This window comes from Chrysemys picta, chromosome 22 (assembly GCF_011386835.1).
Source record: "Chrysemys picta bellii isolate R12L10 chromosome 22, ASM1138683v2, whole genome shotgun sequence".
Lineage (NCBI taxonomy): Eukaryota > Metazoa > Chordata > Testudines > Emydidae > Chrysemys > Chrysemys picta.
Window position 1 is genome coordinate 10,963,598 of NC_088812.1, and position 24,539 is coordinate 10,988,136.

The 24,539-nt window shown below is 45.6% G+C and overlaps 1 protein-coding gene across 3 annotated transcripts in view; it reads left to right on the forward strand.

Annotated features, from left to right (window-relative positions):
• DIP2B (disco interacting protein 2 homolog B) overlaps positions 1-24,539 on the forward strand; it is a 134,748-nt gene that overhangs the window by 95,260 nt on the left and 14,949 nt on the right. For 2 of the 3 annotated variants that reach the window (XM_065576569.1, XM_065576568.1), the window contains 20 exons: positions 148-267; positions 1,002-1,199; positions 2,560-2,651; positions 3,905-4,015; positions 5,449-5,572; positions 6,388-6,497; positions 8,300-8,402; positions 9,775-9,839; positions 10,181-10,274; positions 10,849-10,968; positions 13,034-13,148; positions 14,227-14,366; positions 15,044-15,180; positions 15,824-15,904; positions 16,605-16,732; positions 17,862-17,976; positions 19,507-19,708; positions 20,617-20,726; positions 20,870-20,950; positions 22,000-22,123. In XM_065576569.1, coding sequence (XP_065432641.1) covers positions 148-267; positions 1,002-1,199; positions 2,560-2,651; positions 3,905-4,015; positions 5,449-5,572; positions 6,388-6,497; positions 8,300-8,402; positions 9,775-9,839; positions 10,181-10,274; positions 10,849-10,968; positions 13,034-13,148; positions 14,227-14,366; positions 15,044-15,180; positions 15,824-15,904; positions 16,605-16,732; positions 17,862-17,976; positions 19,507-19,708; positions 20,617-20,726; positions 20,870-20,950; positions 22,000-22,123 — 2,370 coding nt within the window. The remainder of the gene's footprint in view (positions 1-147; positions 268-1,001; positions 1,200-2,559; positions 2,652-3,904; positions 4,016-5,448; positions 5,573-6,387; positions 6,498-8,299; positions 8,403-9,774; positions 9,840-10,180; positions 10,275-10,848; positions 10,969-13,033; positions 13,149-14,226; positions 14,367-15,043; positions 15,181-15,823; positions 15,905-16,604; positions 16,733-17,861; positions 17,977-19,506; positions 19,709-20,616; positions 20,727-20,869; positions 20,951-21,999; positions 22,124-24,539) is intronic. The other variant, XM_065576567.1, reaches the window with a different exon arrangement.

Consider the following 24,539-nt stretch of genomic DNA (forward strand, 5'->3'; position numbering starts at 1 on the left):
ATTGGCCTTGGTTGTTAAGATTGTGCCTTTTAACAGGGCAAGTGGGCACGTCAGGAGAAAATAATTCCTCGTGAAGGGAGGTAGGAAATTAATGTTGCTAGTGATGATGAGCTCATTGATTAGCTGAATTTTTCCCCTCCCCACTAGGTGTACCTGTAAGTAGCAGAGTCTCCACAAAAATTCAACAGCTGCTCAACACCCTGAAACGACCAAAAAGGCCACCTCTGAAGGAATTTTTTGTGGACGATTTTGAAGAAATCGTGGAAGGTAACAACCGGCAAGAAATGCTCTAATTGCTCATTTGTTGTGAGCACAAACATATGATGTGTTTTGTTATGCTGTTGTACAGAGTTGAATTAGAGATTGACTGCCCCTTTAAAGGTGATATGAGCACCCGTGGACTGTCTGTGACCAAGCTCCAGTGGTAGGAATGTAGTCATTAAATTAATCCATTGCCCAGTGGATGAATGGATGGTGTAACTCTCCAGGGCTGTCAGTCCAGCCCATTACACCCGCACTATATTAATGCAAACTGCTTAGACTTTTTTACAAAAGGTTTAAATGGATTTTGAAAGCCTAATTTCTAAGGTCACCTTAACCATAATAATTTCCCAAAGGAAAAGTGGGTTTGGGTTTTTTTTTGCATCAATAACATCAAAGCAGCTTGTGGCTTGTTGGTTCAATATGGTGGAATTCCATTCTATTTCATATAGGTTTTTACCGCCCTCATTAATTCAGTTTCTGAGCACCTTCCAATCGTGCATTAAGCAGCATGACTAACATGTCACATGTCGTTTGTTCTCTCTCTCATCCTTTCCCCAGGGGGAATGTTGTTTGTGCAGGGTAGTGTTTTGTTTTTGGTAGGGTTTTGTTTGAGGTTTATAAATGTACACGCTGCCTTGTGTTCTGTGTGGAACAGCATTTGTTTTCAGTTCTCTTCCCTGCTTGTGAGTATGTGAGCTGGGACTAACTGAGTGTGGGGGGATTTAATTTTCTTTCAGTCCCGCAACCTGACCCAAACCAGCCCAAACCAGAGGGGCGCCAGATGACACCTGTTAAGGGGGAGCCACTGGGAGTCGTTTGTAATTGGCCTCCTGCCTTAGAAGCAGCACTGCAGCGCTGGGGGACCACGCAGGCCAAATGTCCCTGTCTGACCGCACTGGATGTTACCGGAAAACCTATCTATACCCTGACGTATGGTGAGTGGTATATTTCTACTGCTGCATCATTCTTACAGTGCTGGGGTGTGATAGAGTACGAATTGACAGTTGGCAGCCAGACTGGAAAAGTGTTTGCCCAAATTCCTGGGATGCGAGAGGTTTGTAGACAAAACATTTAAAATCCATCATGAGAGGTGAGATTCTGCAGACTTCTTATTGTAATGAGTTTTCCTGTCTCTGGTGGTCAGTCTCCTCCTTATACTGACTTCACAGTGACACAGCACCGTAAATGTACAGGACACTTTACAGCATTTAGAATATGACAAGATCCCTTCCCTCAAATAGATCAGGGGAGGGACACGTGAACACTGGGAGAGGGATTCTTGGAAGCGGTGGATTTAAAGGGAGGATATGGAGGTGGCATGTGAGCACGTTTGACACAAGATTGGAGACCATTCCAAGTACACGGGGAGCGTGAGAGGAGGAGCCAAGCCAAGCGTTGGAGCTAACGCGGACGGGAGCTCTGAGAAGCATAGGAGTGGCAGGAGGACATGGGATACTGATGAAGTTTTCATTGGCTCTAGAAATACTTGTAGATTAAACATCCACCATTTCTCTTTGTTGCCACTTAGGGCTGGTCTACACTGTGTGTGTGGGGGAGGGGGGTTGATCTAAAATACGCAACTTCAGCTATGCTAAAGTCGAAGTATCTTAGTTCGACTTACCTGGCCGTCCTCACGGCGGCAAGTCGATTGCCACGGCTCTCCCGTCGACTCTGCTTACTCCTCCTGCCGAGGTGGAGTACGGGCGTCGATTCAGGGATCGATTTATCATGTCTAGACGAGACGCGATAAATCGATCCCCGATAGATTGATTACTACCCGCTAATCCGGCAGGTAGTGTAGACGTGGCCTTAATTAAGAATATGATTTGAGAGTCTGTATAAAAATAGGACACAGTGTCGCCTTCATGTCACTCTTGAATTTACCCAGTTTCTCTTTGTGATGAGCAGCATAGCCAGGCAAGCAAAACGGCTATTTGTGTCCTTTTTAAAGGGAAGCCTTTAATTTAATTTTTCTGAATCAAACCTGAATAAGGATTAAGTCCTGGGTGTATATAAAGGATTCTAGCAGGTTGGGTTTGTCTTTGCACCTTTTTATTGTTACATGAAATACTGCAGAGGACTGGGCGTTGGATTTCTGGGACCGTTTCCATTTCTGTCACTCATTGTCACCATGGGCAAATCACTGAACCTCTTTGTGCCTCCACTTCTGCAAAATCTGGCTAAGTGTAAAGCCCTTTGAGTTCTGTAACTGTTAATACTACCTAGGCGCTGAGTAGTGTTGTTCATATGATTGGTTGATGTGGAGTTTGCAAACTTCTTCTCTTTGTGTTTTAGGTAAATTGTGGAGCAGAAGCCTTAAGCTGGCCTACACGCTGCTTAATAAACTGGGGACCAAAAATGAACCTGTGTTAAAGCCTGGAGACAGGGTAATGAGCTTGGGAATGTTTGGCTCTTCCTCTGAAATGGGAAGAGGGTTTTTTGCATTGTCACTTGCCCTTATTAAAAGGACAAGACTGTAATGTTCATGGCAAGTGCATGACTCTTATCCTAGGGGCCCAGCTGTGTGTTAAAGGTTTCCAGGCTGCATGGAAAGACCCCCTGTCCAGCCCTCAGGAAGAGAACTCCTGGACTGAGATTTTCAAGTGTCTGAAGGAGTCATTGGTGTGTGTGCTCCTAACTCCCCTATGTGCCTTTGAAAATCTCCCCTACATGATCCTCTCTCCCTAGGAGCAATGTCAGAGGTCTTACCACACTGCTCTTGATATTAGTGAAAAGGTTCAGTGGTCTCTTCTTCCCATTGTATGCATGTGTATATATACAGAGATATTAACTGCAGCTGTATATGGATAGGAATATTAACACACACAGCCTTGTATGCTGTACAGAGTTCCCAAAGAGAAGACCTGTATGGGATGCTGTGCTAGAATCTGAACGTGCATGAACTCCCTTTAAAAATGGCTGAAAAGCCATGAAGCTTATCTTTGTCCTTTTCCCACCTCTGAAACTAAAATGCCAAAATTCATCACTGGACCCTGATTGGAGGGTCGATGATCATGTCAGCATCATGCTAAAGAGCGTATTTTTAGCAGGGCCAATGGACAAGTTGGTATTACATTGTTTGTTTTAATGGGCCCCACTTAAAAAAGAACCTGTAAAGAGAATTTGTCCTAATAACCTACTCTGAGATATCATTGCCACCCTTTTGAATCCATACCCATGGGAGGATCACACTAAAAAGTAAACTTCTCACATGCAAAGATACAATGCAGTAGGAACAGGCCTGTCAGAGGGGAAAGCTGAGAAATGAGCACACTTTAATAGTAAAAATCTTGGGTTAGTTTTGTAGGAATAATATGGCAAGGAAGTAAATGCTTTATTGAAAGAGGTTCTGCATTAAACAGGTTTCCACCATCTACAAATTTGCTCTAAACAGAGAATTTGATTTTAATAAATTCTTAATTGCTAACCATGGTTTAATATTTCATGTGTTAGGACAAAGGGGAGTTCAATGGATTTTTTGGCAACATTTTCACTTCATGGGGTGTAGCTGGGAACAGCCATTGAGTTGACCTTGATTCTTTTTGTTGAATTAAACAGCTTAATCTCTGGGAATGTAACAAACCCAACTTTAATGTTGCGCCTCATATCTTCTCTAACCAAATACTTCTGTGAATTGTAGGTAGCCCTTGTTTACCCCAACAATGACCCAGTCATGTTCATGGTGGCGTTTTACGGCTGTCTGCTAGCAGAAGTGATCCCAGTGCCTATAGAGGTACCTCTTACCAGAAAGGTAACGTTGATGCATCTTAGAGGAGTGATCGGCTGGTGTGGGATGAAAACCAAGTCAGACCATCAGCCTCTGATTTGATAGTGTGTCATAATGACCCTCTGCGGCTTTAGCAGTTCTTCTGTCCCAGCACAGTGTGTAAGAGTCATAGGAACGTGCCACTGCAGAGTCTAAAACTGTAAAAAAAATTCATTGGCTGCTTAGCAGAGTTTTGCTGAACAACTGAAAGAACAGTGTATTCCCTTAGACATGTGCCCATCACAGTGTCTATAACATGTCCTTGTTAATCTCCCTGCAGCTCCCTTCTGACTTCAGTGGGTGTTGTGGGTGCTCAGCACATCTGAAAAACAGACCCTTATTCCCCGTCATTTCTTGCTGTATAATCCCTGCTCCCAGAAGGGTTTTTCCCCTAATGTTGCTACGTGATTGCCATTCTAAAAGCTGTGACACCATAGAATTTTGTGAGAGGAAACCATAATAGCATCATAATGGCAACCATCTGGCAAGAGTGGTGGTAATGAAATGGTTAACTAGTCTGGTAATGCTGTGGGTTTCTAGAGCTTTGCTTTGCAGCCTCAACATGACAACTGCTGTGGCAACCAAATGAAATTAAAGCTTCTACCTATATTTGGCCAGTCAGGTCACTTGATCAGCTACTCATTCCAGTGCTTTTATCTTTGTGCAGTAGGGTTAGTCAGTTATGGGGGGGACAGACAGGGCATGTTTATTATTTTGATGTATTATTTCCATTTTCATTTTTTGATTCTTGTTTGACGATTTAGTGCTTTTCATAGTGAAAATAAACCATTTGAGTGCAATGGTATATGCTGACATCCATCTGAGTAGGCCTGTCTCACCATTGAAATCATCTGCCTTTCGCCTCTGGCCGTTTATGGTTATGCCAGTGCAACATCATCTGTTTTTTTCCTTGAGAACCAACAGCTTTTCCCACAGTCTTTCCACTTGCATACCTGGACCTCAGAATTAAGTGAACGGAACAGACTTGCTAGGCAGAATATTAAGTAATCTTCCATATTTTTATAATAGGTTCTCATTTTTCTGTGGACTTTTATTTGCTCACAGAAATAAATCTGTCACAGCTGCTCAACCTGCCCTAGGGAACAAATTCTGTCAGCATGAGAGTCCCCATTACACCCAGCATGCCTTCATGATGCATATGTTGTTTTCTAGAGCATGTTAATATGACTGTAGCCATATAATCAGTGCCAGACTGTGGTTGTCATTTGAGTTTCAAACCATTGCCAGATGCACATGGGACAAATCAGATGAAACAGAATGTTTGTTTTTCCCCAATGTGGTCCATAATGTTACCATCCAGTTACCAGAGCATTACTGTGCCTTGACTTTTGGTAAGGGTGAAGTTGGCTTCATACTCCCCCATCATCTGGAACTCAGTGATTTTTTTTTTCCTTCAGGATGCTGGTGGTCAGCAGATTGGCTTCCTCTTGGGGAGCTGTGGCATCACTTTGGCTCTCACCACTGAGGTTTGTCTAAAGGGGCTGCCAAAAACCCAGAATGGGGAGATTGTGCAGTTTAAAGGTTAGTTCAGTCACACTTTTGTTTTGACCTGTTTGTCCCAGGGCTGAACTCTAAAACTAGCTGTTAGAAGTCAAAAGTCATGTGCTGTTTTGCTCTCCTTCTGGTTGAGTGAGCAAGGTTTGCAGTAGGGTCGTCGCCTTGTTTGGGACTGAGTTGCATGCACCACTGAGGCACAAACTTGTGCATGTCTCTGACAAAGCCAGTGTATTGCAGTGGAGATTAGGATGAGGCCACTTTAGACACCAACGTTCTCCTAGAAACAGTTCAGCAGTGTTTGGAGAGATAAAAATCACGGTTTCTTTAATGCTACACCAGAGCTGTATTTATAAACACTGCAGGGTCAATTTGTGAGTGGGCGAAGGAGTCCACCACCCCTTGCAAGCCCGAGATGCACTGGTTCATGGGAAGAGGGATGAGTTGTCTAGCTAGTGATCTGCCTTGGGTTGATTTGTATGTTTGCATCTGATAATCCTAAACCAAGCACAGAAGTTCCCCTTGTCAAGTGACATCAAATTATGAGCGCAAGTTACACAGCACATCATTTTCTATCAAGTGATCCCTGTGGTTCTGTCGGAAGTAAACCCAATCAAGTCCAAATCACCTTTGGTTTTAAAGCTATGCATTTCCCTCAAATGAATTTGTATTTTGCTTATTTAACTTTGCTGCTGGGAAAACACGCTATAAGTGAAATGGGCAAATGATCACTTGACCTCTCGAGGTCCCTTCCAGTCCTTGAATCTATGAATATATTTCAGATGAATATAGATTCTTTCAACAGATACAGGTCTTAAGGTTGCCTTTGATTTCGGCTCTAGGTTGGCCCAGACTCAAATGGGTTGTGACAGACTCAAAGTATCTCTCCAAGTCACCAAAGGACTGGCAGCCCAACATCTCAACTGCAGGAACTGAGCCGGCATATATTGAGGTGGGTAGTGAATGAAGGTCAGAAATGAGCTTCTCTGGGTTTAATTTAATGCACAGAAGCCATCAAAATGGTAGCATTTTCACATGAGCTATGCCAAATTTACCAGTTTCTTGCCAAAACAACACACTTTCATCATGTACAACTTGCCATGATGTTTGTTTTTAGTTATATAACAGTTTGTGGCTTTATTTGTTTGCTGTTTAAAATGCATAGGAAGACACAATCTCTGCTCCAAAAACAAGTGAAACAATTCAGATACAGTGCACGGGATGACCAGAGAGAGGCTTAATCTGAAAGCGCTGTAGGGTTGCTCACAGGAGTGTATCAACACATCTTAGCTAAGGCTTAATGCTGGCAGACTTGGTACAGTCTAGCCTTTAGCTCAGGGTGCTCCCCTGTGCTCATCTTTTCATTCGGTCTGTTTAATTCTGTTAGTACTTGGTAACTCTCAGATTTCTGCCTTTGTTTCACATGGCAACACTTTGGATTGTTCACTTCTCACGGCGTGGCCTGTCTGTGCATCCCTGTAATACTAACTGGGAACTACTGCATCCTAAATAATATCAGTGTTTGGGTGACGCCTACCCTATAAACTGCTTTTTCAGTTTGCCTTTTGTATTGCCAGGGCATGGGCTCAGAAGTTACAATAATGCATTAAGCATGAGCAACTTTAAACAAGTGTCCTCATCTTCTCTCTCTTTGGACTTACCTGTACATGTTTAGGGAGTGGGACCAGGCCATTTCCATGTCTAAACATGCCTGCCTTTACTTTCCATGGGATAGTCTTTCTCTCCTCCAGTGAATCCTGCTGATGCACCTACACAGTTCCTTTTTAAATGTGACCTCATTCATTAAGGAGAAAACTTGCTCTGATTAATAAGGGCTTAGCCACACTGCAGCCTCCTTTATGTGCAGGGTCCAGAGTAACCAGTTTGATCCCATATAAAATTATGCCGTTTAAATTAGCAGTTACCACTCAAGAAAGAGATATTGGAGTCATCATGGATAGTTCTCTGAAAACATCCACTCAATGTGCAGCGGCAGTCAAAAAAGCGAACAGAATGTTGGGAATCATTAAGAAAGGGATAGATAATAAGACAGAAAATATCATGTTGCCCCTATATAAATCCATGGTATGCCCACATCTTGAATACTGCATGCAGATGTGGTCACCCCATCTCAAAAAAGATGTATTGGAATTGGAAAAGGTTCAGAAAAGGGCAACAAAAATGATTAGGGGTATGAATAGGGGTGCCATATGAGGAGAGGTTAATAAGACTGGGACTTTACAGCTTGGAAAAGAGACGACTGGAGTGGATCTGATAGAGGTCTATAAAATCATGACTGGTGTGGAGAAAGTAAATAAGGAAGTGTTATTTACTTCTTCTCATAAGACAAGAGCTAGGGGCCACCAAATGAAATTAATGGGCAGCAGGTTTAAAACAAACAAAAGGAAGTATTTTTTCACAAATGCACAGTCAACCTGTGGAACTCCTTGCCAGAGGATGTTGTGAAGGCCAAGACTATAACAGGGTTCAAAAAGAACTAGATAAATTCATGGAGGATAGGGTCCATCAATGGCTATTAGCCAGGATGGGCAGAGATGGTGTCCCTAGCCTCTGTTTGCCAGAAGCTGGGAATGGGAGACGGGATGGATCACTTGGTGAGTACCCGTTCTGTTCGTTCCCTCTGGGGCACCTGGCATTGGCCACTGTCGGAAAACAGGATACTGAGCTAGATGGGCCTTTGGTCTGACCCAGTATGGCTGTTCTTATGTTCTTATTATTTTTGGTGCTTTCCAGTACAAGACCAGTAAGGAAGGCAGTGTGATGGGGGTGACAGTGTCTCGGATTGCCATGCTGTCTCATTGTCAGGCTCTGTCTCAGGCTTGCAACTACTCTGAAGGTGAGTAGTGTCACAGGGTGCATATGTGCAAGAAGGGGTGAAAGCTCAGCTCACTGCAAGATCATTCTTTCCAGTGCTCAGTTAGATGGATTTTAAAAGTTTAAACAAACTATCTCAGAAATTAAAAATCGTAACTTAAACGTCGCCAAAGATCAACCCATAATTATCTCCACCTCAGCCCATGCCCTGCCCAACAGGCTTAACAGAGAGGGACAAAAGGTGGGCTTTGCAGTGTGCATGGAGGTTTACAAATCATGACTTGGTGAACTGGGGGGTGGAAGGGGCAGAATTGCACAAGCCCCAAACTTGAGGATCCTTTTTCAAAGAACATCCTGCCACCAGCTCCCTTTCACTTGCATTGAAGGAGCTCCTGCTAGATTGCCTCTGCTCACCTCCATACTGGCAATGCGCACACACACCATGGCCTCTCAGATAATCAGGTCTCAAACCAGTTTGGGCCTTCTGGATTAAACCCAGGTATGGAGAACAGAAATTACCAGTCATGATGCACAAAGTTCTTTCTGTAGGAAGTGTTTTGGTCTACTCTACCTACAAAATCAGTATCTCAGAGCTTCTTTAATGAGCTGTATGTCATCATTTCTGTTTGACATGCGACTGTATTCCTTTTGGGAGCCATTCCATTCATTTCCACTGCTGCTGAGGGTCAGTCTACCTAGGCATTTGAATGATGGCTCTGTAACCTCTTTGCACTCAACAACTCATGTATAAGGAGGCTAGGACTCTCTGATATTACAGTGATTAATGTGATATAAAAGCCCAGAGATGCCAGACGTTATATTCTTGCAGCTGTCTGTAAGGTGTTCCTTCCCTTAATTTCATATTTTGTTTTAAGTAGGTCTGCTCTGTGTCTTATCACCCTTTTTATTGTGCTCTGTGTATGCACCTGAGTGTGCCTGTTTTGTATTATCCATAACAAGGAGCTTGGGATCTATTTAATAATGCATAAGAGAGCAAACGGACTAGGCTACACGCTTGCTGTTTGCATAATGCTGTCAGTATGTGCTGCCATGGAGAGGTGCTTGCATGGTGTCTAAGTACTGTATGAAGCGCTTAAGAAATAATTGGCACTTTGAGTTTGCCAAGCTTAAGGGAAACAGTGATCTTTAAATGTTTGTAAAGAAAATGCCAAGGTGAAAAAACAAGGGTTGTGTCCTCCTCAGCTTCAAAGTTCCTGGCATCTGCCTGAAAAGAGCCACTTAGCCTGCTGGTTTGGGAGCCCAGCAGGGGCTGTCTCAGGGAGCTAACTTGACTTTGCATTAGGAAAAGGGCAAGTTCCAGTATAAGTAATACAGCTGCATCTACCCAGTTACCTGCCAAATTTCTTATTGATATCACAACTTTCCTCTTCCAGGTGAAACCATAGTGAATGTTCTGGATTTCAAGAAGGATGCAGGGCTCTGGCATGGCATGTTAACGGTGAGCTGGTGCTTCAGGGAGAAAACTAGCAGGATGGTTGTTCTGGGTATTTTATAGCCCTTCCTGATTACAATGTGAAGTAGGGTTTGAGGAGGAGAGTTGGGCCCAGTCTGCTCTCAGATCCAGTTTTACGCACTCCCGTTAGTGCAGATCTGCTGGCAGGAGCAATAATGTCTTCTGCCTAGTCGTCATACTCTGTTCATTCAAATGATGCTTTGAAATATTAACTGCAGGAAGTGCACAAGCTTTACCAGGCACTGGGGAGGGGAAAGGGGACTCCCATCTCTGATTTATATTGAATGTTTTGTTGGCCCTTTCCCACAAGTCTTTCTGCTTTCCAGAATGTAATGAACAAGCTGCACACCCTTAGCGTGCCCTACTCAGTGATGAAAACCTGTCCTCTCTCCTGGGTGCAGAGAGTTCATACCCACAAAGGTAACACTGGCATTCCTTAAGATTCTAGCATTCCAGACGAACATTTGTGGGGCAACACAAACTGCACTTCTGTTTAAAGCTTGGGAGCCTGCCTGATTGCTAGTCAGAAACCTACTAAGTGGGCCAAAACCCTGGATTCTCTTCCATGTGTGCACAGGGCAGGCCACAGAGAGCTTGATGGGGAATCCACAGGTTTGTATGCTGCAAGATGGTGCTGGTAGGCCAGGGGAATGGCATCAGCATGCAGGGGCCGCTAATCCCAAGAGCTAACTGAAACAAAAGGAGGGCCACAGTCACTCTGCTTAGTATATAATAGCAGTTTTGACCTGGCAGTGTGGGTGCCCTACCTCCCGTATGAGAGGATTCCATCCCTGCAACCTCTTTTACTTAGCCTTCAAATGGACAAAAGGATTTGGGTCCCTGAGCTGAAGATACTTGCCCTAATGGGAGGCTACTGGTGTTAGGCCCCTGCAGTTTCACTGAAACAAGCATGTCGGAGAAAAACAGAGTTCTCACTATTTGTTCAGCGAATGGTTTTATTTGTACTAATTTCGTTTGCTCCCTTCGTTTGCAGCGAAGGTGGCTTTAGTGAAGTGTCGAGACCTGCACTGGGCCATGATGGCTCATCGGGACCAAAGAGATGTCAGCCTGAGTTCTCTGCGGATGCTGATTGTAACTGACGGTGCTAATCCCTGTGAGTATTCCCTCACATGGCTGCCATGAGAGGTTCCTCTGCTTTCAGTAACTTCTGTGCATGCGCGGTGGTTGAACCCCTGATTTGGGGAGGCAAGCCCGCTGGCCCTGCCCCTTCTGCCCAAGGCCCTGCCCCTGTCCCCCCACATGCCGGAGCCCCGAAAGCCCCCTCCCACACTGTAAAAGGAGAAGCCCTGACACAGGGGGCCCCCGCAACCGGAGGAGCCCCAGCCTGCCTGCCCCGGCCACGTTGGACTGAGCCACCGGCCTGAGCGCCAGGCCAAGCTGCCAGGCTCCCCCCACCCACCAGAGTCTGGCCGAGCTGCCAGCCTTTCCCAGTGCTGGGCAGGACCGAGTCTGCTGGCCCCCTAGTGCCAGCCCCCCCGCCAAGCTGTTGGCCCCAGCACCCGAGGAGGAGGGACGTGGCGAGCAGCGGGGACGGGAGTGTGGGGTGGGGGTCTCGGGGAAGGGCTGGGGCCACCGCGGCCCAGGAGGCAAGGCCTTTCCTGGCCTATTTTACCAGCCACCCTTGCTTTTGTGTACTGACTTCTATCAGGAGTAAACTGAGGCAGCTGTCTGACAATCCAAAAAGGCAGCCTCAGTGCCCCCAGCACAAGGGTAAAGGATTTCAGGCTCCACACCCAACCCAGAGTCCCCCTGCCAGTTCTAGGCTTGTACAGTCAGATTTTCCTATTTTTAAAATGCTTCTCTCCAAGACCCACACAAAGAAGGGAAACTACCTGACGCCACAGAGCAAACAGTGCAATTCATGATGCCAAGAGCCATCAAAACCTTACCAACTGTGTGTCTCAAATACACAAACTGGGAACGTACACAGGGAATCCTTTCCTCTAAACGTTCAATTACAGTAACTATAGATGAAAGGTGTTCAGACAGAAGGGTGATTTGTGTGAAGTTGCTGGTGTCCCTTCAAGTGTGAATCTTAAGGATGGTATTGCAAGAGGTGATAGGAACAGAGGACTTGGCCAGGCAATGGGGGCAGCTGGATGCTCTGGTATGTAATATAGAGCGTTCTGGCAGAAAAAGATTAAACGGTTAGTGCAGTGACTTGTCTAGCAGGCAAGAGAATAGGAATAGGCACATTAGCTGGCAATGTAGGTGGGGGGTATGGGGTGTGAGTGGTTCTAAATTGCACACAGGGGATGTGTGTTTTGAAGATGGCATTGAAAGAAATGAGCAATAGATCTTCATGGCATACTGGTGATTATGGGGCTTAATGAATGTCTGTCCAGATGGCACTGACTGGAGGAGTGAGATTTGAATACAATTTGGGCTGTTTTGGATTTGTGCGGTGGAAGGATATAGAGCCAGTGGATGTGCGTTAGTATGGGGGAGACGGGGAAGATGTTTGTAATGTAATTGTTCCCTGAGTATCTCTATACGTACAAACTCTGGAACAGACTGGGAGGAAGATTGTTCGGGCCTTAGCCAGCAAGGCATTAGTTTGAAGTATGCAGTGTTTTTCTGATATGGTTAGTTCTGTACCAAAACTGATCCCCTTACGGTAGGGATAGGTGCATAAACACATTAGCTTTCAAAAAAGCAAATCTGGAAGTTGTTTAAAAGAATGTGGATGGAAAGTTGACGTCTTTTTTTACCCATGCAGCAGTTGAACCCCTTAAACCAGTCTCCATTCTGAGGCTTTCCCCAGTAGTATTATTTCGTACAATACTTCCCCCAAAAATGTTTGGGGGATGTCCAGGATTACAGAAATACAGTACAACATTATAGTGAAATAAAGTGGCTGCTCTCAGAAAGAGGTACTGGAGTATTATTACTGTTATAGGTGACTGAAGTCTACCTAGGCCTTTTAAAAATTCTACTCTAATGACTTAGAACCCCAAGTTCCATTAATTTTCAGTGACTCACTTAGGCTCCTTAGTGCCTAAGTTACTTCTGAAAAATGTGCCCTTAGTTAGAAATGAGATTTGCAATTCACAAGATCCCTAAATAAAAATGTGCTATTTATTTCCAGGTCATTTCTAAGCATAATTCTTTTTTTTTTCAATTTCAAAAACTGTTTAAAATGTTGACTTATCTTCCAGGGTCTGTTTCCTCATGCGATGCTTTCCTGAGTTTGTTTCAGAGCCATGGGCTTAAACCTGAGGCAATCTGTCCATGTGCCACATCTCCAGAAGCAATGACTGTAGCAATACGGAGGTACTGTGATGCATTGATCCTGCTAACCTATGTCCATATTTAAAGGGACATGTTAAAAATGTTTAAATAATTTCCTTTCCTGTGTTGCAAGTAATTCCTGAGACTATTGAAACTGAGATAAATTTGAATGTTTTACTGCTTGTTTACTCTTTTTGCATTTTCAGCTGAAGGCAGGAAATAAGGAATAGTCTGTTTCCATTTTGTTGGCAGGTTTTAGTTTCACTTTCAGGCCCTTGCAGTGCTTGAGCTGGAGGAATGTTTGAGTTTTTTTATTTTGTTTTTTAAACTGTTTCCACTGGGATAAAAAAAAGACAAATCATGGAACTGTTTCTATTGGTCCTAGCTTTTATTTTATTCAGCCTAAATATTTGAGTCATATAAGACCTAACAGTGTCCCTTTAAATAATAGCAGAGTGTGTTGTGAATTGTGCTATATTAGGTGATCCCAGCTAATGTTTGTTCACGTGCATCCAGTGGTTATTATTGACTTCAGTGGGGCTTCTCACATGTTGATGGTGAAGCACGAACTCTAGTGCTTGGCTGAATCAGGGCCTTGAAGAATTCTCTCTCAAAGCTATAAGTCTTTGTTCTTCTTTGTCTAGCAGTTAAAAGCCTGGGAGAAGCAGGCATTTATTTTCTCACTTTTGCCAGCAGTAGCTGGTGTGGGGCTGTGCTTCTCTGCAATAGTGTCTCACATTGTTTTGGGGAAAGCAGTCATTCCCATCCTCTGTTCCTGTCCATTGCCCCTCCCTGCAGTAAACAAAGCAATAATCAGCCAGCCCAGGAGCTGGCACCTACAATAGATTACCCTGATGACCAGATGGAAGAGCTACTCCACAGAGCTTTTGGCTGGTTTTCCCAATGCTTGCACTAGCCCAGGACTAAGCTTTTCCAACTCACTTATCAGCATGGCTCTCCCAGCTGGTATCCCTTACTCTCCCCCAAATTAATTCAGTTGTGAAATAGGATTTCAGTATACGTCGCAAAATGATACATATAAGAACCCAGAAAAGCATCTTTATGTCACTGTGAGGATGTGTTCACTGATGTTTTAGCATGTCCATTTGTTTCCTTCAAGGCCTGGTGTCCCTGGGGCACCCTTGCCCGGAAGAGCCATCCTGTCCATGAATGGGCTAAGTTATGGTGTTATTCGTGTGAACACTGAAGACAAAAACTCTGCTCTCACGGTACAGGATGTTGGCCATGTGATGCCGGGAGGTGAGAGTGCACAGGACCTTATATTTCCATAAACACCCGTTGGCAGATGGCAGGGGCTGAGAGTGAACCTCTGGGGCTGAGACTTTCAAACCTCCTAATGGACATGCAATGCTCATTTAAAACAAACAGCAACTGGGCATTGAGATCCCCAAGACAGCTCTGAAAATCTCAGCCTTGGTTTCTGTTATTGCCTCTGCTGCTGATTTGTGAGTTGCTGGGTCAGCTGCTTAGCTTTTCCTCACTTCATCTTACCTATCTGTGACATGGACAGAATACTTCGCTCCTTCGCAGGGGGTTGGGGGGTCTAGTGTTTGTAAAGCATTGTAAGATCCTTGCATGGAAGTCCTGTGTCAGTGGAAGTCCTGATCTTTAGTAAGTTATTGCCAGGGGCCCAGGCAAATTCAGTAGCATATTCTTTTGTTTTTTGCTCTGTGGCAATGCAAACTTTGCAGCTGATACACATGGCCCACAGGTTGGTAGTGAAGCCTTTAATTTTAAGGAGCAGTAAGTACCCTGATGAAATGCATATTCAGCTGCAGGATTCACAACATTTTCCCGCTTGCCACTACTTAATAAAAAGTTAATCATTCTTCATGCTTAAATGTGTCAAGTGGTTTTAAAAAAAGGCTCCTGAGCACGGCTTGCTACGTTGTGTAACGGTGTGTGCTTTGCTCTAGGAATGATGTGCATCGTGAAACCCGATGGATCTCCTCAGCTCTGTAAAACAGATGAGATTGGAGAAATCTGTGTTAGCTCCAGAACAGGAGGGATGATGTATTATGGGCTGGCTGGGGTGACAAAGAACACGTTTGAGGTCTGTATCATATGGTAGATTTTTGTCTTCTCTTGTGTCGCTGGCTTTCACCTACTGCCTTCAGTGTGGAATTGATTTTCCTGCAGAGCCTTTTGATTTCTATAACAACTAATAAAGTGTTAATATTTGGGCTTTATATATGGGGAAATCTTTCCCTAGATGGCTTGTTACAATTAGGAATTGCCTGCACTCCTTTTTTGCTATGACTTCCCACCATGCAGCAACTGACAACAGTGAGAGCTTCTAGTGCAGATAAATTCACTAGCTTCCTGCAAGAATGGGAGCATCAGACATCCAGTGTTTGCTCTACTCCAGTTCATGGTATCAGAAAGCTTGCAAATAGTCAGAGAGAAATCTGTGTTTTATCTGGGCTTCTGGCAGCATAATGATTTTTCTATCCCTATGATAGTAGGATTCAGTAAGTGAAGTTCACTCCAGGGGGACACCGTGCTATAGCTGGTAATTTGAGGCTTTACAGAGGAAAACCCAGTAACTGGAGAGGATTTATTTTTTCAAAATTCACTTGCATCTAGTGTGACTCTTGCTGCAGCACACTGATGAGGAAGGGTGTGTGGCGGGGGGGGGGGGGGTATATCCAAGGACGAGCGAATCAACTGCCTCAGTATCCTGCCTTCTGTTTCAGGTTATCCCTGTCAACTCGGCTGGTTCTCCAGTGGGCGACGTGCCGTTCGTCCGCTCAGGCTTGCTGGGGTTTGTTGGACCTGTACGTCATATAGCTTTTGTGCTTGGATTCATGGTTTTATCTTGATGTTAAAAGTAATGGCTTCAAATGCAGGTGGTGACCAAAGCAAACTGTTAACTTATGGTGAATGTTGGGGCAGGTTACTGAGATTGCTTGCCCCAGTAGTAACTTGTTTTTCCAATACATTACCCTCACACCTCGCTATAGAAGTTGTGCGCCAAACCACTGAGCTTTACTGAGCCATAGCAGGCAAAGTTCTTTCAAGTTTTTCACAATCCCATAGTTGTATCACTCAGCTTCGTGGCTCTGATTTTGGCCACGCCCACACTATTCAAGAGGGAATTTCAAAATAAACTGTAAATACCTGTGACATGATCATCTGTTTATAAAAAATATTAAATTTTGAAATATGTTGTCATCTTGCAAGATAGAAATCAGCCCATAATTCATCATAAGCTAAAACAGACAAAACTTGAAGTTTCCCAATTCTAGCACAAAAGTGCTATAATGTTTGGACTCTATAATTGATTCACACTTGTACAGTTTTAGAATAATGTAGATGATTTTATCCAAATTCTCTCTCATAGAATCCAATCTAAAAAGAAAGTGCTGTTAAATCTATTTATAACAAATGTGTTTGATCTAACAGTGCACAAAAGCAATCACTAAAGATGCATGAACCAGCAAAGGCCTCTGAGCATCTGTGTCCTTTACCTTTCAGGGTAGTTTGGTGTTTGTGGTAGGAAAAATTGATGGCTTGCTGACAGTTAGTGGGCGCAGACACAATGCTGATGACATCGTTGCAACCGGATTAGCAGTTGAATCAATAAAGACAGTCTACAGAGGAAGGTTAGTGGTAATGAAACCCAGCTCTTTTTTCAAGCTTTGTCTGTGTCTCTTAATAAAACATGACAGGGTGGTCATGTTGTGTGCTGCCTGTTTTTTCTTAACTAGGTTACTTTTTTGACCTCAGTCACAGAAAATGTTTCGTTGACTGTTCAGTCTCCATAGCAGTGGCAACACTGGATCAGGCCTGGGGTCTGTCTAATCCAGTATCCTTTCTCTGACAATGTTCAGCACCACCTACTTCGGAGGGAGGAGCAAGAAACCCTGCAGTGGGGAGTTCTGGGATAACAACCCCTAGGGAATGTTTCCTCCAGAGCCCCAATAGTTAGTGCAGGGGTCGGCAACCTTTCAGAAGTGGTGTGCCAAGTCTTCATTTATTCACTCTAATTTAAGGTTTCGCATGCCAGTAATACATTTTAACGTTTTTATTAGGTCTCTTTCTATAAGTCTATAATATATAACTAAACTATTGTTGTATGTGAAGTAAATAAGGTTTATAAAATGTTTAAGAAGCTTCATTTAAAATTAAATTAAAATGCAGAGCCTCCCAGACCAGTGGCCAGGACCCGGGCAGTGTGAGTGCCACTGAAAATCAGCTCGCGTGCCACCTTCGGCACACGTGCCATAGGTTGCCTGCCCCTGAGTTAGTGGTTGGCTCGTGGCCTGCAACCAGTTGGTTTGTATCTCCTTCCCAGAGATCTTGGATTTTATTAAATATTTGCTGTGGATAGTTTTCAAAAGGATGTCACATCCCAGTGACAGCCAATAGGAGTTAGGCTGCTAGTTCACTTAGGTGCTTTGAAAAATTTTACCCTTCTCTATCCTGGCATGTTTAACATTTAGCAGAGGCTGGAACGGGAACATGATGGCTGGAGCAGGAGAGTAGAGTTCTGGTGTGCATGTAGGAAGCGTCTCTGCAGAGTAGGAGTACTCGCTTACCTGGCCAATATAACCTTTACCTTCCCAGTCTGCTGCTGTTTCAACTTCACTGTCTCCTCTCTCCCCTGCCCCTGGAGCTTTTGAAATTGTTCCCTAGCTAGTGCATAGTCTCTTTCCTGGGATCTCCAGGACTTCAGTGTTCCCAGGGAAGTGGCATGGTAATTCCTACCGATCCGCATTCTCTTTTCCCCAGGATTGCTGTGTTTTCAGTTTCTGTGTTCTACGATGAGAGGATTGTGGTGGTGGCAGAGCAGCGGCCAGATGCTTCTGAAGAGGACAGTTTTCAGTGGATGAGCCGAGTGCTGCAGGTAAGACCCCAGCTGTCTGGGTGAGAGATTTGGGCTTGTGTGTGAACACCTCCTCCCTTCCCCCACCCCCTTTCAGCATGTGCACAACTCAGATGATATTAGTGTGCCTCAGACGGATGCCACTTTCTGGTGGTCATCACGATTCTTCTTGGCAGCAAGATGGCAAGTTGGGTGTGTAATGTGCATTGGCTGTGCTGACCATGTGTCTTGGAGGTCCTGGAAAGGCTCAAACTAATACAACCCTTAATGAGGTAGATCAGCATTACCCTTGTTACACAGGCAAAGCACAGAAAAGTGAAACTGCCTTCTCAGTGCCCAAGGGAGAACCCGGATTAGAACTCCAGGGTCTCTAGCTCCTAGCCCCATAGCTCATGCTGGCACTCTAAGAACAATTCTTCTTTAAAGATGCACTTGTGTTATCAGCTGAGAAGCAATTGCAGTGGTAAGGTGTTGGGAACCATTTGATAACTGAAAATAGGTAAAACATCCAAAACAGTTGGGTTTTAAGAAAATGGTGTGTGCAGGATGAGTGGCAAATCCTAGTTTTGGAGTTTTTGCTTGTGCGAGAGAGTAATTTTTGAGACCCTTTTATAGGTTGTTAGCTATATTCACTGATGGGAGAACATACACTGATCTGAGTAATATGTTAAAATGTGTGAATACTGGCGAGAGGCAGAGGCCAATGGTTAATTCCAGGGCTGAAGAGTCTGCAAAATAAACCCTAAACTCACTAGAAACAGATGAGTCACCAGCTTTTGACAGATTGAGACTAAGTTGGTGCCGTAGTTCAGATGGATTGTAAAGGAGGGTACATTAACAGGCTCTTACTCATTTCCTAGCATTCCACTGTGCCCATGTTTATAGTCTGGCTAGGGTAGTGTGCTCTTCCTGCCTTGTTGGTTTTGGTACCTGGGACCAGGGAAGGCAATCAGATATTAGCCTGTTGCCTGCTCCATTCTGCCACTCTCTCCATGGGCTATTTACACTACAGCTATAGGACTTACCCTCCAGGTAATGTATTCAAGGTGTGTTGCTGAAGGCAGAGGGCAGTGACTCCCTCCAGGTAGCCAGGAGATTGCCTTTAAAGCTCTGAGGGGCAGCAAGACTTCTTTCAAACATCCAATTTTCAGGTACTTGGTAACGCAGGCAAGCAGGCCCACACTGCTGCTCTGAACAGCCGTGCACTGCCTTTGCCTGGCATTTGCTTATGGCCCATAAGTGAGTGATGTATTATGTTCTGATTTGTTTTTTACAAACAAGATGTTATTTCTATGTATTACAGTGCCACAAGTATTCCTCATTCTTTTTGCTGATACAAACTAACACGGCTACCATTCTGAAAGTAGATCCTAGGATTCCCAGTCATGGCCCAGGACCCCTTTGTGCCAAAGACTGTACAAATACAGAACAAAGTGATGGTCACTGCAGCCAATGAGCTTACAAATGCAGGAAAAGCTCCTGGAATTTGTCAGGACACCCAATAATACTAGTTTCTGCCCAGTTGAGCAACTTCTTCTCTTCTGTCTCTAGGCAATTGACAGCATTCACCAAGTGGGTGTGTATTGTCTTGCTCTGGTACCAGCCAACACTTTGCCAAAAACTCCTCTCGGAGGGATCCATATCTCTCAAACCAAACAGCACTTTTTGGAGGGCTCGCTGCACCCGTGTAACATCCTCATGTGCCCGCACACATGTGTGACCAACTTGCCAAAACCCAGGCAGAAACAACCAGGTAACTCAGTGTTTCTCACCCGGGGAATGCTGGCAAGTTCTTGAATGCAAGGGGTAGACTCTGAGCCTTTTTGCCTCAGGCCTAGGAAATTAGGCTAATGGCTTCACTTGTGTTCCCCTTGCTAAGATGTGTTCTAGCTGCTGGGGATTGCAGTGAGAGACTGACCCTACCAGGCCTGCCATCGGTGCATCAGTGTGTCAGGAACTCATTTCAAACCCCATCCTAGGTAAGGTTCGCTGCCCTGATGAGCAGGAGGCCTCTGAAGCAGAGACTGGTAGCCCAGCAAGAAGGGTTCTCTTCAGCCACCCTTGTGGCAGCCATGCTTCAAGAAGAGCCTGGTCTTGGGGAGCAGCCTTCCACTCTGCTCACTCATCCTCATTCCACTTGACTGCAAGTCACGTGCTCTACAGGAGGCTAAGGCTAGCATCACCTCCTTGTAGCTCAGGTTATATGCTGCAATTCTGGGCTGTTGGTGAGCACTTAGCCTGTCTCACAGGGTTCCCTAAAGCAAGGTAGCCTATGCCCTTTCATTTTAACCCCAATTGTGAAGCCCTTTGATAGTCTAAAATGCATGTGACTCACTAGGATGTTTCCAGTTTCTGCATTCCTCCTTCCCCCAGCAGTTTGACTCCATAATGAGATTACTTGGCGTGACCTGTGGGGTGGTGGAAATTTTTTTAACTCCAATTCTCAGGTGGGAGAAAACGAGTCCGTCCCAGGGTGAAGAGATTTGCCCAAGGTCATGCACTGAGTCATTGGCAGAGCTGGGAGCTCTGAAGTCTTCCCCCTGCTTTAACCATTAGCCTGCACTGCTGCCCTGCAGACTGTAAAATATAAAATGGCTCTCTCCAGTGTGTCTGTACGTTTCCATCCTTTACCAAGTCTATGCGGCTGCTCTTTGCCAACAGGTGTTGGCCCTGCCTCTGTGATGGTGGGGAACCTGGTTGCTGGGAAGCGCATTGCTCAGGCTGCTGGGAGGGACCTTGGACAAATAGAAGACAACGATTTGGTTAGAAAGGTAAATCCCTACAGCCAGATGCTTATTGTGGCCAGCATGTGGGAAAGCATTTCACCCCCCAGTTGAATAAAACATGGAGCAGTGATGTGAAATTGTCATCTCGGAGAATTTGTGCTGGCACTCACTACTGCCTCTCATTGCAGCACCAGTTCCTGACAGAGGTGTTACAGTGGAGAGCTCAAGCAACCCCTGATCACATGCTCTTCCTTCTGCTAAATGCCAAGGTACGTATTAGAATGGTTTTTTTGTTGGGCTCAGATTACCATGCGGTGCTGGTTTGGCAGAGGCTATGAGCTTGCCGCAGTCTAGGTCTGTGTTGGGTCTCAGGTAAGTGGGTGCATCTTGGTTGTCAGGATGAAAGTGTCATCATGGCCACTGTAACTATAGAGGTGACATGTGACACTGATGTGGAAAGTTTTCATTAACTTCACAGCATCATCTCTTCATGTTGTTTAGCATCATAAATGTGCCACCATTAAATGACCAGAGTCAAGGTGCTGCTCCTCCTATGTTTTAAAGAACTTTGAGAGGATCATTCAGGAGCCAAGCCAAATTCTTGGTCTCTTCTTCTCCCTGCCTCCTCCTCCCTGCATAGGGAGAGAGGCAGAAATCGCTCCCTTTTCTGCCCCTATGTAAGTACAGTAGGGATCAGAGTCTGCTGCCTGAAGTGGGACTAGAAGCTCTACATTCAGAAGGATGTTTCTATAAACTTTCCTGGCTCGTGCTCCTTCACGTAATTCCCAACGCGCACCCACTATATCTGTCTATCTCTGCGTATTTGTGTGAGGCCTACAAGGTGAAGTGTATAAACCTTAACATTCAGCCTAAGGCTTTGGGTTTATTTAAAATTTAACTCTTCAAAACTGGAAGCCTTTTTCACCTGAAGCTGTTAGAAGATACTACTCATTCTTTAACAATTGCTTCACTTTGCTTTAAAACTACCTGGAGTCTGCAGGTCCCTTCAGCCCTTGCACCACCTTAGAAGTTCGGTTTGAGTGTGTTTTGTCAGGGAGCTGTATAGCACTGTAGGTGTAGGAGAACCTGCTGAATCAACTCCCTGATGAGTGACATTTCCTAGGAGTAGGGTCAGTTCAATGCATTTCGGTGACATTAAACACTGGATAAATGGCCCATCAGGCACCCACAGCCTATTCATGGTAGCTAATGGGTATGGATTGACTCTGACTGTATAAACTTCCATCTGTGTTGCCCTTTGTGCAGCTGACTTGTGCTGTCCCAGCTCTCATTCACTACATTTCTCTCTCCTTTCAAGGGAACTCCTGTGTGCACAGCCACCTGCCTCCAGCTGCACAAGAGAGCAGAGAGAATTGCATCAGTTCTGTATGACAAGGGACATCTGAATGCAGGAGACAACGTGGTGCTGCTCTATCCTCCTGGTAAGGTCATGTTGGTGCTGGCCAGAATCCGCACTGGGAAAATACACAACAACCTATTTATCCAACTTTCAAAACTTGTAAGACTTAAACTGTTGAGCAGCAACCGCACTGGGATTGTTGAGTGGCGATACCTGGAGTCGACCATGTAACTGATCTGGTTTTAACACCAAGTAGTTATGTTTCATAGGGACTGGGGTGTGTTAGGGGTCTCAGCATCAGGCTTGGCATCCCTAGGCTGTATTGAATCCTGGAAAGGCTGGCTCAGTTTGACTTCACTCTGACAGATGCACTGAGTTCTGTGTATCTTACTGTGTCTTGGTCTTTCAGATGAAATCTTAGAAGTTCAAGTCTTCTGCCTGTGGACATCAAAGATCCCATTGATACTCTCTAAGTTTTATTTGCAAATACTATTGTGGCCACATTGGATCTAATGGAGAAAGGGGCTTGTCCCTACTCCAAGGGGGACTTCTGGGTCTTATCTGTTCTGTGTGGACATTAGAGTATTGAGGCCTCACTCCTGTGGGAATGTTCTGCATGCCATTTGGTGGCTACTCTCCACCCCAGAGGTGGCTGCCTTTAAGTCGTGGTATACAAGCTGAGCCGGGCTACCATCCCTGCCCCCCACCCAGCAACCAGAGCCCCCAAAGAGCTCCCTCCACTGGGCGGGGGCAGGGCGCCTACAAGCCCCGTCCCTGCCTCTGTGCGTGCCTGGGGAGTGGGGCTGCAGCACTCTGCAGGCTCTGGCCGGCCGGCGCCGGGAGCTCAGCTACGCTGCCCCAAAGCCCGGAAGAAGCGGGGAGCGGTGCCGGCTTGCCGCGGTCCCCCAATATCAGGACATAAAGTGCGTCCCGACCGATGTAAGGTCGGGACACGGGACAAGTCCCCTAAAATTGGGACTGTCCCGGTAATATCGGGACGTCTGGTCACACTAAGCAGCAGGGACAACAAGCCCCAACATCTAAGTCCAAGGACACCAAGCGCCTTGATTTCTTTGGGAGCAAAGTGTATTCCCCGGGGGGGTTGCAACTCAGGATTGCCAACAAGCAGGCAATTCTGAGTAGATACAGCTTCAACTCCTGGAACTTGATGCTCAAGTTTAAGGAGCTGGTGCCAGCAGAGTCCAGGCAGGAGTTTGGAGCAATAGGGGAGGCGGGCAAAGCGGTGGCACAGACCTCTCTACAGGCCTCACTGGACGCTGCAGACTCAGTGGTGTGCACCTTGTTCTCTGGCATTGCCATGAGCTCATGGCTGCAGGCCTTGGGACTCCAGCCCGAGGTTCAACAGACCATGCAGGACCTGATGGGGCAGGTCTGTTTACAGAGCAGACTGACTCTAGGCTGCATAGGCTAAAGGACTCCACGGCTACCATGAAATCCTTAGGTATGCACACCCTGGCAACCCAATGTAAACATTTCCAGGCTCAGCAGCAGCATTCCTATCCTCCTCGGCCAAGGCAGGACTTTTATAGGAGAAGGGGCAGGAATGGCAGACAAAAGCCTTCAAATCCCCTGCCCGGGCAGGGCCAGGGCCCGACTAAACCATCGTTGGGTTCCAAGCAGGCCTTTTGAAGGTGCGCCCGAGGACAGCGTACCAGCCTCACTTCTGGATCCTTCCCCGTCTTTCTTGAATCGTCTGTCCCACTTATGCCGTGCTTGGTCCCAAATAACTTCAGACTGCTGGGTTGTCCGTACGGTAGAAGTGGGATATTCTCTCAAATTCTGCTCCTACCCTCCCACCCACCCCCCTTCCCCATTTTCTCATGAGCAACTCCTTATCCAGGAGGTGCGGGCGCTCCTTGCCATGGGAGCAGTGGAGGAGGTTCCTCGGGCAAGTTCTATTCCCGATACTTCCTAATCCCCAAAGCCAAGGGGGGTTTCAGACCCATTCTAGATCTGCGAGGACTCAACAAGTTCATGGTAAAGTTGACGTTCCACATGGTCTTCCTGGGATCTGGGAGACTGGTATGCCACCCTCGACATGAAAGACTTGTACTTCCATATAGCTATTCGGCCTGCACACAGGTGATTCCTATGCTTCATGATCGACCACAAACATTATCAATTTATGGTCCTTCCATTCGGCCTCTCAACAGCCCCCCTAGTGTTCACCAAGTGCATGTCGGTCATGGCTGCTTTCCTCCGTCGGAGGCAGGTGCAGGTATACCCCTACCTCCACGACTGGCTGCTCAGGGGGCAGGTGGAGTCTGAAGTCCGATTGGTCAGATCCACATTTGAGAGACTGGGTCTCCACCTCAACTTGAACAAGTCAACTTGGCACCAACCCAAAGAATAGAATTCATCGGGGTGGTTTTATACTCGGTTCAGGCAAGAGCACTTTTGTCAGAGTCCCAATTCCAAGCCATGATGGACGTCATTCGAGGCCTCAGGCAATACCTGACCACCACAGCCAGGGGATG